Consider the following 21,073-nt stretch of genomic DNA (forward strand, 5'->3'; position numbering starts at 1 on the left):
GTGCCTTTCCCTGGGCCTCCACTGAAAATGGGCTCTGTCCCAGTCAGACTTTCCTGGTAAATAAAATAAAGGCCACTATATTTGTGATTCTTATGGTGTAATATACATAGCATTCTATTTATTCTGAGTGAAAATGGGCTCTGTTTGAGTCAGACATCCCCGTTAAATAAATAAATAAAATAAAGGACACTATAAATGTCATTCTTATGGTGTCATATACATGGCACTTTATTTATCCTGGACCACATATTTGGTGGCTGAAACAGGGAAGCTGTTGAGGAAATGTATTTACCAGCACTTATGTGCTATTACAAATATCAATTTGAACAATGCTTTGGCTACACATTAGAAAAATTGCATTCATTTTAAAGTTTTTTTTTTTTGCTTTGGAGAAGACTAGCAAAAATGCAAAAGTGGATAATTGGAAAATTTATTTAGTTTATTATGAGTTGTGGTGGCAACTAATGTTAGTTGTTAACTCATTATCTGGTTTAAATAAGAGCATTTCATTAATTAATGTTTTGAGATTTAATCATTAAAAGATAATGTGCTGAATTACTGTTTTATGATTGGCTATTTGTGTGTATTTAAAGTTTGTTGTGATATGGGGGATTTAGTTTCTGAGGCAGCCCTTTTAGTATTGGACAAAAGCACTAAATCTTTTTTCTTTGACTGAATAAACCTGGGAAGATGATCAGGGGTTTTTATTTGTTTAATTAACTAGTGATTTTGTTCATGAAGGCAGATTGTGTTTGGATACTGAACAATTGATAAGTAAACATGTGCCAGTAGTTCAGATTTTAAACTGGACTGTAGTGGTGAAGTGAAAGATGAGTCATAAAATGACGTTCTCCCTTTATCAGATAATATATGCCCTCATTCTCACCAGCTATCATGAGCACTGGGCAGTGACGGAGAGGATGAGATTGCAAATATAAACAACAGAAATCAGGTTCATGAACAGGGTAGCTGAGATCACTTTTTATAACAGAGTGAGGAACTCTTCAGTTGTTAAGGATCTCAAAGTACAGCCAGTACTTCTACATGTTGACTGGAGTCAGTTGAGGAGGTCTAATGCCCTGTCAGATGTCACCAGATGCTTTCCATAGGAAATGTGCTAGACATAGTCCACTGAAAACAGGCTTTGAGGCACCTCAGGGTACACTGAGCTTGTCTGCTAATGTCTAGGGATCCCACAAGATGAGCTGAGATTACTGATAGAAATATGGAAGTCCTGCCTACCGTGCTCATCTTCCTATCATTTGCTACAACTATGACTCTAACCAAGACACTGCTGTAGAATATGGATGAATGAATAGATGGCTATGTTGTAAACATGATGTAACATTCATATATAATTCATATAACTGCAGACCTGGAAATAGCGTCTTGTATGCATTTTATTATGTAAGCCCCAGTGTTAATTATGTAAACTATCTCTGTTCTAACTAGTTTACTCTTAAGTTAATCAATCTTTTATCTCAGATGCTGTTAGCTGTGTATCTGAGTTGTTGCTGGATCCAGATTTGACCTGTTTTTACTGGATTTGACTCCTTTTTTCAGTCCCATTAAACACAAGGGAAGTGTGCTGTAATTACTTAAATTGTCATTTAACATCTGAAACAGCATTTTTGCTGATTTTGGTGCATTTTATTAACTGGCCATAACTTAGTTTGGGGGCCATATTGGAACACTGCTAGTGATTATTTTAAATGAGAGAAAAAGATAGTACTCTGCTGCTGTTCTGGGAGTTCTAATTACTCCTGCCAGTTATTAAGTTGCATTCTGATTGGCTGCTTCAGTTTCCTGTTTTTTATTATATATTGTATTGGTTTGTGCACAGTGGTAATCTGCACTATGCTGCAAGTTAGCTCTTTTCATTAGTTCCCCATAGCATAACTAGACAAACTTGTTAGGTGTTTGGTCATTAGCTAACATGCCTATTTTTGTGTGGTTGTGTGAAGTTGCTATCAGTTAATAGTTGAGCAATTCATTGGTATGGTATTGCCTGTAGGTTGAGTATGTTTGTACTGGGCCACTATTAATTGCACTCTGTACTCTATGGTGTTACTGCGTTGTTACCAGTACAGCAGACTCCTTATTACTTCCCAATTTGCTGTACCAGTTGTATTGTTCTCCCATAGTGCTTTTATCTCCTCAGAATTAGTTGTGCCTTTCATTTAGTTTCAGTAATCTTTCTATAACTTGCTCCAATCAGACCATAAACAGTATACCTTGAGCACTTAAACCAAACTAAACCCATGACCAATCTGGACAAAATAGATAGTCAACCTGCTTGTAATCCTTTTATTGCTAGCCTTACAACACTTGATACTCTCAGGCAGCATAGGAACTCTGGCATCCTTACAGACAATGAACTTCTATTTGACATAAATAATTCAATCTGTAATAGATGGAAATATCTGTATAATCTGGAAGTATTCCTCTCACCACAGAGGATGTCCTCTGAGCAACACACACTACTATGAATATCTTATCATAACCACACTAAATGGACATGCTGAGGCTGGAAAATATGTCACTCCTGAAGCGTCCAAAGAATAAGAAGATTAAGTCTCGGCAGATATGCACCACCACATCAGCATCATGGTTGCACATAGTAGAGTCACCTGCAGATAGATCGAAAACTGTGTAATACTTAAAATTCTATGACTAAAAACAGTCATTTCTTAGTACCTAGTGAGTCTGTTGTCAGGCACACTGATTCCACACTCACAAAACTAGACAAAGACAGGGCTACTATCAGTTGATTTTCTGGTGCCAGGATCTACAATGTCACAATTGTTGTAACTGTCCTTCTTACCAAACAAATGTATTCACAACTTAGTGGTAGGCCATGTGAGTGTGAATAAAGTGAGGTGCATAACCCTAAGGGACATATGGAGAGACATGTTGCATTTCACCATGAATCTGTGAAGTGCAAGCAAGACATTGGTCCTGAGTGGAATCCTTCTCCCAGAATGATACTTATCAACAAAGAAAAGATGATTGGCTTCAATAATTAGCTTAGTAGTCGGCGTCATTTCAGGGGAGTCCAGTGTGCAAGAGAATGGGATGAGATGATTGACAGTCCAACTTCATTCACCAAGGATGGCCTGCACTTCTCATTCCACAGTTTCTACAAACTGGCTAAAGCCCTTGTTACCCCCATACTGCCTTTCTAAGGCAGAGTTTGGTTAATGGAAATATCACCATGGAAGATATCAATGTAGTGATTTCCATCCTCAAATTATTCCATAACAAGTTGGTTCTTCTCAACGCCAGAAGTCTTAACTGCCTGATTTTGAGATTCTTCTTTAACCAGAACACCTGCATGCTTTTGTACCTACTGAGAATTGGTTTAAGTTTAATGATAGCATGCCCTCCAAACCTGGATTTATCGATTACCATGCCTTCGAGTCTGATGGATACTGCAGTGGCATTCCCATATTTGTCAAGGACCACATCAATTCTAGACAGATACCCAGAGACTCACAAACTAAAATCAATGAACTCCAACTTACCCTGAAAAAAGATAAACTATGAATTTAAAGCCTGCTACAAAACAGCCTCAGTGTCCCCTGATGATCACATAAGAGTCCAAGCCTCAGTTGCTCAACTGATAGCACACTTCTCTTTAGTATGAGTATAAAAATGTAAGAGCAATCACCACGAAAGTATCACCAAAATACAAAATGCAGCTTGTCCCAGATGAAATCCAAAAGCAGTCAAATGCAGTAGTAGTAAAAACGTTTATTCCAAAACAGAAGATGAGCGCTTTCGCATAGCCAAGCTATGCTTCATCAGATGTATTAATTCAAGATAAAATATCAAGTGCATATATACAACATTTTGGCGGGCTCATTAACTAAGCATATTGCAATTAAGCAATTAAGCAATTAATAGTCATGGAGACAGAATCAAATTAAAAGGAGCGTCAAATAAAACTGCTCGTTAAAGTTATATACAAAATTCTAAAACCATAGATCGCCTCAGCGATCATATCAAACACAATAGTAATGATATGTTCACTAGCGCACAAAACCATGAACAAACAAACTTCCATTTAGATTGTCAGTAGCATATGTACATTCATTCTTGTAGATACTACATTCATTGCAATGTCAACCATAATGAAACACTACTTACAAATGTAGATTCATCACTAGTCGATTGTTACATAAATCCCACTGAAATGTCCATAAGTAAAATATGTTCACCAATAGCATAGTGAAGCAAAAAATTATAATCCTTCTTGGATTTGAAGCCGTAAACATAGCAAAAGGTTAACCTTGCATTATACGGAAGATAGGCAGACCCTCGTAAATGCATGGAATATCACGTGCATTCAAGCACCAATAGGGCATCTTAAGAAATGCAAAACGGTGTTCTTGGTCCTAGTGCCTGAGGTGTGCAGTACAAAGCAAACGTTAGAAGTCCATACTTCAAACAAATCACCTTCACAAAAAAGGGGACGTTAACTCCCCATCCATGTGGAACTAAGCACCCGATCATCTCTGGATGTTTGCAATAATTCAAAAGACATTACAGATGGATGGTGAGGAATAAAACTGGACATAAAAGTCATGAAAAATACATAGTGATGATAGCCATCTCTAGTGTGAACCAGAAAGTCACAAAATGTCTCTACACACCAAGATATAACATGTGTTCGATTTGATGTATAGAAAATCAGACATATAATCTGTTATTAAATATGCATCAAATAAAACTAGACAAACAACTATGTGAATTGCATGTGTTACATGCAAATATTGAAAAATATTGAAAAATATATGTCAAGGCTCAAATTACCCTGTTACACTGTAAATAGTATAAAGTAAAATTGTAGGCCAGTATTTATACAGAATTAATCTGTAAATGGAATATATGGGTACTTGGCTATAAGATGGAAAATACCTAAGTACACAATGTGAATTCACAAAGGAAAACAATACTCATACTGTAATACTAAATGCTTGACCAACAAGTATAGGGTAAGATGTAAAATTTGTTCACAACAATAAAAGTGTGAACTATATCTAAATCATCCACGAAATATTTGGCTGAAAAATTGAACAATACTATACGGACATTTAGATGGTTGAAATCATCTGAATCTAATGCATTGAGTATAATATGCAGTATAGAAAACACAGCTCAAAATATAGCCCAGGGTTTCCATACATTGTACTATCTACGTTCAACTAGTGCAGATTTTAAAGGAATAGAACTGTTCAGGCCCGGTGGAAGGTGTGCTGCTAATTTTAGGATCCAATGTAACTCGGCTTTAGCCAACTTGTTGTCAGTATTTCCTCCCCTTAGAGTGGGTTTGATGACCTGTAGGACCCTAAAAGTAAAAGAGTGGGAGTAATTATCCTGCACATGTCTAGCTAATGCATTGGTCTCCTCTTGTCTCCGGATTTCATAAAGATGATCATATATGCGATCCCGCAATCTTCTTTTAGTTAAGCCTATGTAAAAGGCTGAGCAAGAAGAGCAGGTAGCCAAATAAATCACATTTCTAGTATTACAATCCGCATAGAACTTAGGTTTAAAAACTATGTTCATGTTAGGATGCTTGTAATCCTGTGTTTTACTTAGGCTGTTGCATCTAGGACAATGTAGGCATGGATAAGTCCCTTTGGTTGCTATGTCACCCAAAAGTAAACTGGTAGGTTTACCTACATTAGTAATATATTGATCATTACAAAGTTGTTTCTTAAGATTGTCACTATTTTTATAGCAGAACCTGGGTGTGGGGCCTACTATATCTTTGATCTGCTTATTTACCGTAAGAACATTCCAATTTTTCCTAATTATTTCTCTGATACTTTCAACTTCATTTGTATATTTAATAACATAGTATATTCTATTTTCATGAGTGGTAGATTCCATAAAAACTTTATTCCTAAATCCATGTGATGTAAGAGGTTCTCCATTGGTGGCAAAATCTATGTCACCAATGATTTCATGTCTGATATTTCTAACCATATTCATGTCATAACCCCTTTCTTTGAATAGAAGTTCTAATTTACTGGATTCCTCAAAAAGGTCATTCTTGCTTTGGCAAAGTCTAGATACTCTGATAAATTGACTAGTTACTATCCCACGAAATGTGTAAGCTGGATGCATGCTGTCAGCAGCTAGCAATGCATTTCTCCAAGCCATTTTTCTATAGAGTGTAGTAGTAATTGTACCTTTGTCAGTCAACCGTAGTGTGACATCCAGAAAATTAACATATTGATGTGAAGTATCTACCGTGAATCTTAAAAAATTAGTAGTAGTTTGTAGATGTTCCAAGAATATCTGAAAATCTGTGGTTGAACCTTCCCAAATTATAAGTATGTCATCTACAAACCGTTTGTAGTATTTAATCTGTCTTGAGGATGCATGAGTAAACAGGAACAACTTCTCCCACCAGTATACTACCAGGTTAGCATAAGTGTTGGCACAGGGGGTCCCCATGGCTACCCCCCATGCCTGTAAGAAATACTCATCTCCAAATATAAAGATGTTGTTGTTCAAAACTATATCCAACAATTGAGTGACCAATATAATCCTATCACAGGAGAACTGAGTTTCCTTATGCAATAGTTCCCTGATGTACTGGATGCCTATATCATTAGGGATAGAAGTGAAGAGTTTTTCTACATCCATGGTTATAAGTAGATAACATGCCTTAGGTTTCTCCAAGTATACATATTTCAAAGTCTCTAGCAGTTGATAGGTATCTTTAAGTATGGTACTACAGCTATCAACCACTGGGCGTAAAATGCTCTCTAAAAAGGTAGATATATGGGCCGTAACCCACTTCTCTCCTGCTACAATGGGTCTCATGGGGATGGGCCATGTCTCCTTGTGAACCTTGGGGAGGCCTTTGAGAATGGGAATAACTGGGTCGGTTTGCAAAAGATACTCATACATCTCAATACTAATTTGTCTGCATAGCAGCAGATCATAGATGTTGTCCTTGACTGTACTGATGATGGTAGAAACCTGTTGAATGGAAATACGTGTATAGGTAGTATGGTCAGATAATAGTTCATTCATACATTTCACATATTCTTCTGAATCCATTAACACTACAACCCCCCCCTTTATCCGCGGGCTTCACAACCAACTTATCATTGCTCTTTAGCCAAGTCAAGGCATGATTTTCATCTCTGTTGAGATTATAAAACTTCCCTTTCTTACTATGTGTCAAGGAAAACAATGCATACAAATCATTTTCACATATATCCAAAAAACATTGTACCATTGGTTGTAATGGAGGTGAAAAGGTACTCCTTTTCTTAAACATACTTGATAGTTCGTTTGCTTTGTTACTATTGTCACTGTCCGCAAATAATAGCTTAAGACAAACATGTCTGCAAAACAGTCTTAAATCCAGTAGAGTATCTTCTAGCGATGCTTTGGCAGCAGGGATAAAAGAGAGCCCTCTATTAAGAAGGCTAAGCGTAGCTGTATCAATAACATGGCTAGAAAAATTGAACACCAAAGTCAATACCTTGTCCTTCTGTTGGGCATATTCCGTTCCTCTGAATATTTGCGTTTTCTTGTTCCCCTGCTGCTGGAGCGCCCCCTCCCTTGTGGAGCAAACTTCCGTTGATAGGGTAAAAAAGGAGGGTTCTGTATTCCCTTCACATTCTTATTTTTAGGTATGGCTCCTGTATTCTGATAACTTTGCAGAGCCTCTTGATTGGGTGGTGGTGTATCAATAGTGGGAAACTCAATGGGGTCCAAGTCGCAGACTCTATTGGAAGAGGTTACTGCCTGCACAATGGGATGGGTATCATTAGGTTGTGGTAGCAAGTTATTAGCAGCATCTGGGTTGACTGTAGCATACACATGATTGGTTGTATTATGTATGGTATTGGATTGACCATCCTGGTGTCTAGGCCACACAAACACATGACCATTTTGAAAGTCCGTGAAGTCTCTCTTAAGTTTGTGTTGCTTGGTCTTACCCAGCCTTTCACCAAACGATTTAACATGTGTTAAAACTGCACATAATTTTTCACTACAATATTCAGAGGTGAAATTATCAAGTATTCTCTGATAGAGAATATCAGTTTTATTACGAAGTTCTGTTTCCAGTGGTAGAAAATATTTCAACAGAAGTCTCACATAATCGAACCCTAGATTGATGTTCAAATCCTGCCATTGCTTTAGTAATGAAGGGTGGGAGTCCCCATACGTAGGCATGCAGAAAACCCGCATGCCTCTGGGGACTACCTTGTAATGCAAGCATGCTTCTAAGTGTAGTCTTTACCACAGATACCTTTGTAATTGATAAAGATTATTCTCCAACATTCTCAATTGGTCATGGAAGTCTTTTAAATTCTCACCAGTTTCATATCAGGTCTATGGGTTAATGCCTCATTCAGATCCAGTGACAATAAAGGGTTTAAATCATGTGTAAACAAACCTGTCCACAAACGAGACGTATCCCTCGGCCCTGGAGTAGAGGCATTCCCAACATTCTGACTTTCCATCGTGTGCGTAGAGTAGTAAACAAAGAACGAAAAAACAACAGTACCAAGAGTACTACTCACAGCTGAAGATGCTCTCACCAAATGAGAAGTAGTATGAGTATAAAAATGTAAGAGCAATCACCACGAAAGTATCACCAAAATACAAAATGCAGCTTGTCCCAGATGAAATCCAAAAGCAGTCAAATGCAGTAGTAGTAAAAACGTTTATTCCAAAACAGAAGATGAGCGCTTTCGCATAGCCAAGCTATGCTTCATCAGATGTATTAATTCAAGATAAAATATCAAGTGCATATATACAACATTTTGGCGGGCTCATTAACTAAGCATATTGCAATTAAGCAATTAAGCAATTAATAGTCATGGAGACAGAATCAAATTAAAAGGAGCGTCAAATAAAACTGCTCGTTAAAGTTATATACAAAATTCTAAAACCATAGATCGCCTCAGCGATCATATCAAACACAATAGTAATGATATGTTCACTAGCGCACAAAACCATGAACAAACAAACTTCCATTTAGATTGTCAGTAGCATATGTACATTCATTCTTGTAGATACTACATTCATTGCAATGTCAACCATAATGAAACACTACTTACAAATGTAGATTCATCACTATTCGATTGTTACATAAATCCCACTGAAATGTCCATAAGTAAAATATGTTCACCAATAGCATAGTGAAGCAAAAAATTATAATCCTTCTTGGATTTGAAGCCGTAAACATAGCAAAAGGTTAACCTTGCATTATACGGAAGATAGGCAGACCCTCGTAAATGCACGGAATATCACGTGCATTCAAGCACCAATAGGGCATCTTAAGAAATGCAAAACGGTGTTCTTGGTCCTAGTGCCTGAGGTGTGCAGTACAAAGCAAACGTTAGAAGTCCATACTTCAAACAAATCACCTTCACAAAAAAGGGGACGTTAACTCCCCATCCATGTGGAACTAAGCACCCGATCATCTCTGGATGTTTGCAATAATTCAAAAGACATTACAGATGGATGGTGAGGAATAAAACTGGACATAAAAGTCATGAAAAATACATAGTGATGATAGCCATCTCTAGTGTGAACCAGTAAGTCACAAAATGTCTCTACACACCAAGATATAACATGTGTTCGATTTGATGTATAGAAAATCAGACATATAATCTGTTATTAAATATGCATCAAATAAAACTAGACAAACAACTATGTGAATTGCATGTGTTACATGCAAATATTGAAAAATATTGAAAAATATATGTCAAGGCTCAAATTACCCTGTTACACTGTAAATAGTATAAAGTAAAATTGTAGGCCAGTATTTATACAGAATTAATCTGTAAATGGAATATATGGGTACTTGGCTATAAGATGGAAAATACCTAAGTACACAATGTGAATTCACAAAGGAAAACAATACTCATACTGTAATACTAAATGCTTGACCAACAAGTATAGGGTAAGATGTAAAATTTGTTCACAACAATAAAAGTGTGAACTATATCTAAATCATCCACGAAATATTTGGCTGAAAAATTGAACAATACTATACGGACATTTAGATGGTTGAAATCATCTGAATCTAATGCATTGAGTATAATATGCAGTATAGAAAACACAGCTCAAAATATAGCCCAGGGTTTCCATACATTGTACTATCTACGTTCAACTAGTGCAGATTTTAAAGGAATAGAACTGTTCAGGCCCGGTGGAAGGTGTGCTGCTAATTTTAGGATCCAATGTAACTCGGCTTTAGCCAACTTGTTGTCAGTATTTCCTCCCCTTAGAGTGGGTTTGATGACCTGTAGGACCCTAAAAGTAAAAGAGTGGGAGTAATTATCCTGCACATGTCTAGCTAATGCATTGGTCTCCTCTTGTCTCCGGATTTCATAAAGATGATCATATATGCGATCCCGCAATCTTCTTTTAGTTAAGCCTATGTAAAAGGCTGAGCAAGAAGAGCAGGTAGCCAAATAAATCACATTTCTAGTATTACAATCCATAGAACTTAGGTTTAAAAACTATGTTCATGTTAGGATGCTTGTAATCCTGTGTTTTACTTAGGCTGTTGCATCTAGGACAATGTAGGCATGGATAAGTCCCTTTGGTTGCTATGTCACCCAAAAGTAAACTGGTAGGTTTACCTACATTAGTAATATATTGATCATTACAAAGTTGTTTCTTAAGATTGTCACTATTTTTATAGCAGAACCTGGGTGTGGGGCCTACTATATCTTTGATCTGCTTATTTACCGTAAGAACATTCCAATTTTTCCTAATTATTTCTCTGATACTTTCAACTTCATTTGTATATTTAATAACATAGTATATTCTATTTTCATGAGTGGTAGATTCCATAAAAACTTTATTCCTAAATCCATGTGATGTAAGAGGTTCTCCATTGGTGGCAAAATCTATGTCACCAATGATTTCATGTCTGATATTTCTAACCATATTCATGTCATAACCCCTTTCTTTGAATAGAAGTTCTAATTTACTGGATTCCTCAAAAAGGTCATTCTTGCTTTGGCAAAGTCTAGATACTCTGATAAATTGACTAGTTACTATCCCACGAAATGTGTAAGCTGGATGCATGCTGTCAGCAGCTAGCAATGCATTTCTCCAAGCCGTTTTTCTATAGAGTGTAGTAGTAATTGTACCTTTGTCAGTCAACCGTAGTGTGACATCCAGAAAATTAACATATTGATGTGAAGTATCTACCGTGAATCTTAAAAAATTAGTAGTAGTTTGTAGATGTTCCAAGAATATCTGAAAATCTGTGGTTGAACCTTCCCAAATTATAAGTATGTCATCTACAAACCGTTTGTAGTATTTAATCTGTCTTGAGGATGCATGAGTAAACAGGAACAACTTCTCCCACCAGTATACTACCAGGTTAGCATAAGTGTTGGCACAGGGGGTCCCCATGGCTACCCCCCATGCCTGTAAGAAATACTCATCTCCAAATATAAAGATGTTGTTGTTCAAAACTATATCCAACAATTGAGTGACCAATATAATCCTATCACAGGAGAACTGAGTTTTAGTACTAGAACATCAGAAGGCTATTCCCATACCATGTAGTTGGATTAACTAATGCACTCCTGAGTGTACCATCCTTTGGATGAGACATTAAACCAGGGCCTCACCTACCTGAGCTAGTGGTAGCTCTGGTGGATGTAAAAGATTCCTTGGCGCTTACTGAAATGTGTTGGGAAAGTTCTCTAGTATCTTAGCTGAATTTCTCTGTACAGACAGTATAAATACCATCTTTGATCACCCATGATAAGAGGTCATTGGCCTTGAAGGAATAACCTGGTCAACAGGGTAAAAACAAATAAACAAATAAAATAAGTGCAACTGAGGAGCTACCTATTACCAAAAGCAAATATAACATGGAAGATTTCAACTATCCATCAATAAACTATGTTCAGAGATTCTTTGATTTAATAAACATTATTTGGAACAGAAAGTTAATGATCCAAACAGAGGATATAATATTCTTGATCTGGTCCTAAGATAGCTACTACGTATACTACCTCTCTAGTTTTTCTACCCTGGTTTAGTCTGACTACAAGCTTATAATCTTCTCTTTCACAGTCTTTAAAAACATTGCAGTCAATAAGTCTGAATTCATAAATTTCAGACAGAAAAAAAACTTTCAAAGTCTATGATGAGCTATCAAAGGGACACTGATTTTTGGTTTACAAAAAAAAATTTAATTCCATTGTTATAGGATTGAATCTGTGAATTACAAGTGTAATTTCCAGTCAAGACAATAATTTTACTATAATGGTCTTCTACCTTAGTACATACTGCAAACTAAAAATATTATAGGTATAGAACACTCAAGAAAACAAGTAAATATGAGCAGAATTGAAGCTTGTGGCAGATTAGTGCTCTGAATTAAAATGTCAAATTCCATGAAAATTCCATGTTTTTTCCAATATTTGGATAATCCAAATTTGGGATTTTAATGGAATTTTTCTGGAAAATGAAAATTAATCGAATAATTAATTTGTAACACCACCAGACCTGACATTTTCATAGCTGCTCTTTATACAAAGTAGTTTTATTGCTACATGATAAGTACTTGGATGTAGCCATCCCTAGTAAAGCTAGATATAATGGGAAGTGCAGGAACAAATCCTCCCAGTGGTCCACCAGCTTAAATAAACTCTATGACAAGAAAAAACAAACTGTAGATCATGAAACAGAAAATTCCTCATATAAAAATTGCATCAAGAATATATCACTAAGGGACTCAAAGGTATTATCAGAAATATTAAGGAAAATGATGAACTTAAACTAGCTTCCATTAGGAAACTAAGACATAACACCCTACTGTGTTCCAAAATGACACACCTACCCAGACCTAGCAGATACAGAAAATATACTAGCAGATAAATGTAATGCAATTTTTACCCTGAAATAACTCCTTTAATTTCACAAATTCTTGAAATCCTTACAACTCCAAAAATTACAAAGAACAAGTACTGAAAGTGCTCTCTATAACCAAAGATACTTCTTCCAGAGGGACTCATAATTTATCTGGATGCCTAATAAATCACACCAAACATGTCCTTGTGGTCAACCCCATTCTTAAATTGTTTAACCTGAGCTTAGCTACATATTTTGTCCTCAGTGTATGGAAAAGGCACTAGTGGTATGCCCCAGGACTCAGTAATGGGATCTTCCCTTTTTCGTATTTACTTCTCTGATCTCCAAACTAGGAATCAGGACATTTGGTTAACTAAGTCTGCAGAAGATTGCAAAGTGGGCATTATTGTCACATTTTCCTATGATGCCACTTGACTATGGCAGAACCTAATCAACGTAAACAAATGTTGTACAGAAAATAGGCAAAAACTGAATAATAAATGTATAGAATTGTCACATTTATTAAGCAACTCTCACCCTCAGTGTTCAGCATAGCCAACACCTCACCTTAAAATGATAATGCAGTCAAGAATCTTGGAACCTGGTTTAGGAATGTCCTCTCTTTCAGACACCATATGGCTATAATGGTCAGAAAATCCTTCTGTTTAGGACAGATAATATCTGAAGTCCTGTCATACCCATAAAAAAAAAGTTACCATCCATCTTTATTCTGCCCTAGTTATACCAATTATTGAGTGCAACACCTCCTCCAGGATGTACCTCTTTGACATATTAAGCAACTGAAAAAGACCCAGCAGTTCCTAACCAAGAAGACTGTAGGGCTAAGGTCCCTGTGCAATGAGGACAGACTTGAAGCACTATCCCTGTACTCAGTTTATTAAGTTTTTGCACTGTGATTTATAATTTGCATTCCCTGTCATAAGGGGCACTATCTTCCTTGATCTGCCATATCTCCATAAGTCAAATATCTCTACTAATACAGGAAATGGGGCTTAGTTTTCCACCGGAACATACATAATCACTGCTGGGAAGACAAATTTATTATCCAGTACCTACCCCAGACCATAGCATCCTCCAACTTAAACCTAGATAATTGGATGGTTACCCATAAATGTACTCTTAGACAGACCCGCTTTTCCCTTATTGAGAAGTGATGATACAGCATGAGAGATGGTATTGGCAAGTTGTAAATGATCTTGTGACTCTATTGTTTTATATTTACTATAATCCTCTGATCTTAACTCTTCCAGTTATTAACCAGAAATATTACACAATCAAATGTCATGGCATTTGTACTGAAAGTCTGCAGTGTCGAATGATCATATATGCATGTATAACTGTCTGAATAAATGTACTGGATAAAATTTTCTTCTCTTATGTACACCTTTTCATGGCTGAAAATGATCATTAAACCAACCCACCTACCAGTTTAACAAACAAGTAAGTAAATGAATAAATAAACTGGATGGATGAAGAAAGGTAGTGATGCAGCTGGAGGGAAAATTATTTCAAATATGAATGTATTACAATTCAAGATGTTAACACTGTACTTATTTGCACATCAGGTATATAGTCTCCAGCACACATTTTCCATCCTTATTATCATGCAATATACATAAGTATTTTCTTTTTAACAGGTTTCATTCACTTCGACATTGCACAAATTGTACATTTCCTGCCTTCCTTTTTCTAAGCATCCCACCTACAGTTTTTATCTCCTTTACAATACTCACTACTTCAATTACAGTTGACTAAAACAAAAAGAAATACAATGAACTCTCTAGTCACACTGAATTGAAAAATAAATGAACAAAATGACCACTTATTAAAAGTAATTGGAGCTTTCTTATGAATTTCCCTGAAGTGAGAAAGTGATAGAAGATAGTCTGTTTTTAGTTACTAAAAAAGGTAAAAATTTAAAAGTCCTTCTTCAAGTGAAGTTTAATTTTTCATCTACAAATAACATTAGTTCTCCCATTGGAATGTTTAAATGTCATGCATGTAATTACTGCAGATATGTTGCGGAAGGAGCTAGTCATTTAGTAAAAAGCAAGGATTTTGAGAACAAGTTAGAGAATAGATTTACTGTAAATCCAGATTTGTGGATTACGTTGCTTTATGTGAGAAATGTCAGGCTTTTTATATAGGGAGCACTATGAGGCAATTTAGTGTAAGGATATATGAACATCTGCATCCGGTTGAAAAATTAGATGTAGACAATGCTTTGGACAAATGTATAGTAAATGTGAATAAAAGTAATTTTGTTTCTTTGTGTAATACATCAAGTTATTAACTTTGAACAGACATTTGAGGCAGAGGATGATTTAAACTGGAAGGCATACTGCTGGTAAATATGATGTGATGCTTGCAGTTTTCTGGGCCTCAGTGATAAAGGGAATTTTAAAGTTGTTTTGAGAAGGAAAGAGTTAAAGCATTGATTTTACATCATGAGCATGTGATTGTATTTTGCATATTTAAATTGCCTGGTGTTGTAAGGGGGTTTGTCTCATGAAGTGCTTTTATAAGAACAAAGGAGCTTACGTATACCTTATAAAAGTTGATTTTTAAAGTCATTTTGTTCATTTATTCTTTAATTACAATTGGTTTAACAAAGAACTTCTGTTTCGAGCTGTAGACTTGCAGATAGCTGAGTCAAATTTGATTTGGGGAGAGTTCCCAGAACCTATCTAATACACAGAATGTTTATCTTCACAATGTATAACTCTTAGTGTTAGTGTCCAGACAGTTTTAACATTTAAAAGCCAATACACTACAGCAATGAATTGTGATATTACAGCAAATGTGAAAATGCATAAAATAAAATCACAAACTATAAATGGACTGATTAAATAGAAACATAAGGGAGGTACACTTATTATTGTAGTTCTGCTTAACATGTTAAAAGTTATTCCTGCAAACAGTAAAAAATATAAGCATGCAAGTCTTTTGTAGTTCATTGTTTCAATACATACATTTGTCTGTGGACTCATACGCAAGTCAGAAACATAACTACAAAAAGTTATAGTTAATCAGCAAAATGAATAATAATAATCTCTTTAAACTTTAAGAACTTAAAACAACATGCAAGTATTAGAGACAATTTTGGAGTTTGTTTTTTTTTACCTTTTGGTTCCACAGGGTACTCGGTGTGAAATATACCTTTCCTCAGGATTATTTCCTGGCAGATGATGCCAAAGCTGTACACATCTCCTTTTTGTGACACTCCTTCCTTACGGAGATGCTCTGGGGCTGTCCACAGATCTAGTCATTCAGAACACAAAAATACAAAGCCATAAATATAAACGTATAAACAAACAGCAGTGAAATAACAAAGTAGATAAGACACAGCTTTCTGTAATCCGACTCCATAATATTTGTTAACATATCTTTTTGAATTGCATAATTTTTTTACTGAAGTAGTTTGTTTACTTATATATTTATTTACTGATACGTTTTATTAACCAGTTTGTTAAACTTGGTCTAGGTCCATTTTTATTGCAGCATAGGAAGCACTGTCTGGTTAAGTCACTTACTCACTCTCACAGTAGGTAAATTAACACTAAGAGGACCAAGCCATTACTACAGGATAAAGCTATTTTTTGCAGTACATATCCATAATCCTGTATAGTATTAGTTATCAACAGTATGGTTTCATGCCGAGTTGCACTGTGTTTTTGTAGACTTAGAGAAAGCATATGACAGAGTGCCTAGAGAGGAATTGTGGTATTGTATGAGGAAGTCGGGAGTGTCAGAGAAGTATGTAAGAGTGGTACAGGATATGTACGAGGGTAGTGTGACAGCGGTGAGGTCTGCGTTGGGAGTGACGGATGCTTTTAAGGTGGAGGTCGGATTACATCAAGGATCAGCTCTGAGAGCTTTCTTATTTGCAATGGTGATGGACAGGTTGACAGACGAGATCAGACAGGAGTCCCCGTGGACTATGATGTTTGCAGATGACATTGTGATCTGTAGTGAGAGTAAGAAACCGGTGGAGGAGACCCTGGAGAGGTGGAGATGTGCTCTAGAGAGAAGAGGAAGGAAGGTCAGCAGGACTAAGACAGAATATATGTGTGTAAATGAGAGGGAGGATAGAGGAATGGTGAGGATGCAAGAAGTAGAGGTGGCGAAGGTGGATGAGTTTAAATACTTGGAGTCAGTAGTTCAGAGTAACGGTGAGTGTGGAAGAGAGGTGAAGAAGAGAGTACAGGCAGGATGGAGTGGGTGTAGAAGAGTGTCAGGAGTGATTTGTGACAGACGAGTACCAGTTAGAGTGAAAGGGAAGGTCTACAAGAGGGTAGTGAGACCAGCTATGTTATATGGGTTGGAGACAGTGGCATTGACAAAAAGGCAGGTGTTAGTGCTGGATGTGGCAGAGTTAAAGATGTTAAGATTTGCACTGGGTGCGACGAGGGTGGACAGGATTAGGAATAAGTATATCAGAGGGTCAGCCCAGGTTGGAAGGTTTGGAGACAAAGCCAGAGAGGCAAGATTACATTGGTCTGGACATGTGCTGAGGAGGGATGCTGAGTATATTGGGAAAAAGATGCTAAGGATGAAGCTACCAGGTAACAGGAAAAGAGGAAGGCCTAAGATAAGGTTTATGGATGTAGTGAGAGAGGACGTGCAGGTGGTTGGTGTGACAGAGCAAGATGCAGAGGACAGGAAGAAATGGAAACAGATGATCCACTGTGGCGACCCCTAACGGGAACAGCCGAAAGAAAATGATGATCCATAATCCTGTACAGTAAACTGCCAGACAATTTGTCACATAGACTGTCAATGTGATTTTGCCTTATGGTTACTACAGTTTCATTTCTGTTTTGCAATGCTGTATATACATCCATTCAATAAAAACTGTTTATTTTTAAATGCACAAAAATAAGATACTAACAGAAAAAAATTCACACTGGGCTGCAAAGGATCAGTCCCTAAAATATATCACAAGCAGCACTGATAATCATTAACACAGTATAACATTACAAATTAGCAAGGTTTTTAATATAAGTTGAATCAAGATTGTTCAAACGAACACTTTTCAAACAGAATTTTAAAGATCCTTGGGCTTTTGCTTACAAGCTGCTTTAAGCATGGCGGTCATTTAAAATTTTGTAAATATCATTCTTGATACAGTAACCCATCTTTTAAAACACCTGATGTGCTTCTCATCCCATCTCAAAGTAATATTAATTATAGTTAACAAGCATCGAATGAGCATATACAAAGCACATACTAGATGACAGAAATGTGACAACAGGAAGATGATGTAGACGTACAAAGAATTGTAACATTTTTCGCCATTTAAAAGCTTTAGCTTAATACAGTTTGAATACAATGGATTCCAGATAAGCTTAGCTATTTACAAGCACAAAGTCTGTGCTTAGCAGACATGCAGAAGTACATAGTAATACCTTACGATTTTAATGTGAGACAAAACTGCATTGTGTAGCACTAGAATGCCATTTAAAAGTTGAAATAGGAGACCAAAGTATCAGAGCCAGAACAAATTTCAGTCTTGTCAATTTTAACTTTGTAAGTCTACTGAAACTCATTCAGTATTTATGAATAGCTAAATTGCTTGCTACAATTTAAATCTCATTTATTTTGTCAATAATTGTTATTGTGAAGTTCTTTTCTCAGAAAATGTATGTTATTAAAGCATGTCTAACAATATCATAACAAGATTAAAGCATTTTCAACATAATTATAACAAAAGTAACTAAATATCACTAACAAAGGTTTCAATCATTTAGTAAAGAATAGCAAGAAGAAATAGATATGAAAATAACTGTCCTCAAGTAAAATATATAAAAAAAATATCAATTAAAATCAACCATACATCTTTTCAGTCACTTAATAATTTCTTGAAATTATCACTGAGCTTAATATAACCATGACATTCTTAATAACTTGTTAATGACATTCATACAGTGATTAACTGAAATATCTTGAAAAGAAAGGCATATAGCTATAATATAATACTTCATGAGTACTGAAGCTGGAGGTAATAGAGAGGTGGTCTCTGAACCAGCACCTCATCCCACTTCCAGGGTCCCCAGCTAGATCATGTAAATTATCATGAGTGAGGGTCTTAATGTTGAATTTCATACTCATGAATCTTTCAAAGATACAATTTTATAATACTGGAACACACAACTAAGATTAGTGTCACAAGCATTACAAATTTTGCAATGTCCATACAAATTAGGGAAAATGTATCCAATTTCTGGGTAAAATCAACATTATGGTATAAATGAATAGATATAATAGAACTCTGAAAGGGAATAATCTAAGTACCTTTTTCATAAATATTCCAATGCATGGACGGATGGATTTCCAGTAAGATGTAATTGATGATTAACACTATCACCGTCCATATAGGTAAATGAGGTAATTATGTGCAACCACATCTACACACATTTTATATACATTAGACAATGAACAAGCTTTACTAAAGTAATTCAAAAACAACTTAAACAATTGTATATATTTGTTAAAATGACATCTAAGGTTAGATATTGGTAAAGTAATGTGAAATATGATTAATACTGAAGCATAACCTACTGACAGATTTCTCTGTGCACATATCTGATGTCCTAAATAATTATAAACAGAAACCTATTTATGACCTTTAATGCTCAAAACAGTTTATAATAAACATTCAATTGTGGTATTATTCAGCAGAACATTAGGATTATGAACTTTTGGTAGAAAATATCTAAAATCCCACCCAATTATGTTAAATTAATGAACTAATGAAATGCCAGTAACAAACCTGACAAGTCTGGGGTAACCTACTTTTGGACATTGTATGACTAGTTAAAGATGGTAACTGAAGAAGAAAGGAAGTTATATACTTACCATAACGTTCCATCTGTGTTGACCACTTTCATACTTCCTCAACTGATGTGTTCAGATCCAATGCTCAGATCCATCTCGGCCATTGCTAAAGCTCATGGCAACTTAAAACTCTCAAGCTTCCCCTTACTCGTAATGCACCAACCTTAAGTTACCTCAGATCTTGTTTGCTGACTTTACTAGAAAAGACAATATTTACTATACTTAAACAAAAGAGGTGTAACAATTGCATGTACTCAGTTTAGAAAGGGAGTATGTCTGGAGCTCAATATAAAGGACAGGGATGTTCCTCTAAGAACTTGTTCTTCCAGAGGTTCATATATACAACATGGATGGAGGTTGGAGGGCAGGATGTTGAGGAACAATGACAATGGACAACACAGATGAAACATAATGCTAAATATATAAATTCTTTATCTGATTTGTCAATTTTCATTCTCTCCTCAACTGATGGGACAGAGTCCCCAGCTACCTAAATTCCAGGGTAGACTCTAAGAAAGTATATTCTTGAGCACAACTGAACCAAAAGATCAGATATAATTTGTAATGAGTAACAAAGGTACGGGGAGTAGCCCACATTGTTCCTGAACAAGGATACTAGTGTTATAGTTGCTGACATTGACCCTAGAGCTTGAAGGACCAAGCGGGCTGAAATCCTGGTACTGCATATTTTTTTTCTGACATGCGATGTTACAGTTTGGACTCTTGAAGAAGGCAGTGAAGCTACCACATACTTTGTGTTGAACAGTGCTCCAATGAATTCCAGATTTTGAGTTGGTTCCAGTTGAGACTTGTCATAGTTTATGGTTATCCCCAGATGAGGACAAGTCTGGAGAACCTGATCTCTTGCCCTTATCAACAGATGCCTGATCAATGTGGTAATGAGCCAGTGTCCAGGTATAAAAACACCTGAATCCCTGCAGTCTCAAGTGAGCTGCTACTACTGCCATGCATTTGGTAAACACTTTGGGGACTGTGGAGAAACCAAAAGGCAGAGCTCTGAACTGGTAGCTGCCAGCTGAAAGTGTAAATACCTTCTGGAATGTCTGTTTATATGGTAGTATGCATCCTGAAGATCTATCAAGCACATCCAGTCATCCTTACCCAAGGAAGGGAGAACAGACTGAACTGTGACCATCCGAAACTTGGTGCATCAAACTGACTTCTTCATGTTGCTGAGAACCAGAATTATTAGTCTCCAGTCCTCTGCTTTCTTTGGCACTAAAAAGAATATTGAGTAAGTTCCAGATTCTATTTGGTCTGATGAGACCTCTTGGCTGACTTTTTTCTAGCAGCTTTCATATTTGTATTGCTGCTTCTTCCCTCTGAC

The 21,073-nt window shown here is 36.3% G+C and overlaps 1 protein-coding gene across 1 annotated transcript in view; it reads right to left on the reverse strand.

Moving 5' to 3' along the window:
- Positions 1-21,073, reverse strand: part of LOC122804231 (heat-stable enterotoxin receptor-like) — a 1,796,602-nt gene that overhangs the window by 554,080 nt on the left and 1,221,449 nt on the right. Inside the window, exon 16 of the mRNA XM_044073980.1 lies at positions 16,012-16,149. Within this exon, the coding sequence (XP_043929915.1) occupies positions 16,012-16,149 (138 nt within the window). The remainder of the gene's footprint in view (positions 1-16,011; positions 16,150-21,073) is intronic.

Source organism: Protopterus annectens, chromosome 1.part1 (genome assembly GCF_019279795.1).
Source record: "Protopterus annectens isolate FY-2018-M chromosome 1.part1, PAN1.0, whole genome shotgun sequence".
Taxonomy (NCBI): domain Eukaryota; kingdom Metazoa; phylum Chordata; order Ceratodontiformes; family Protopteridae; genus Protopterus; species Protopterus annectens.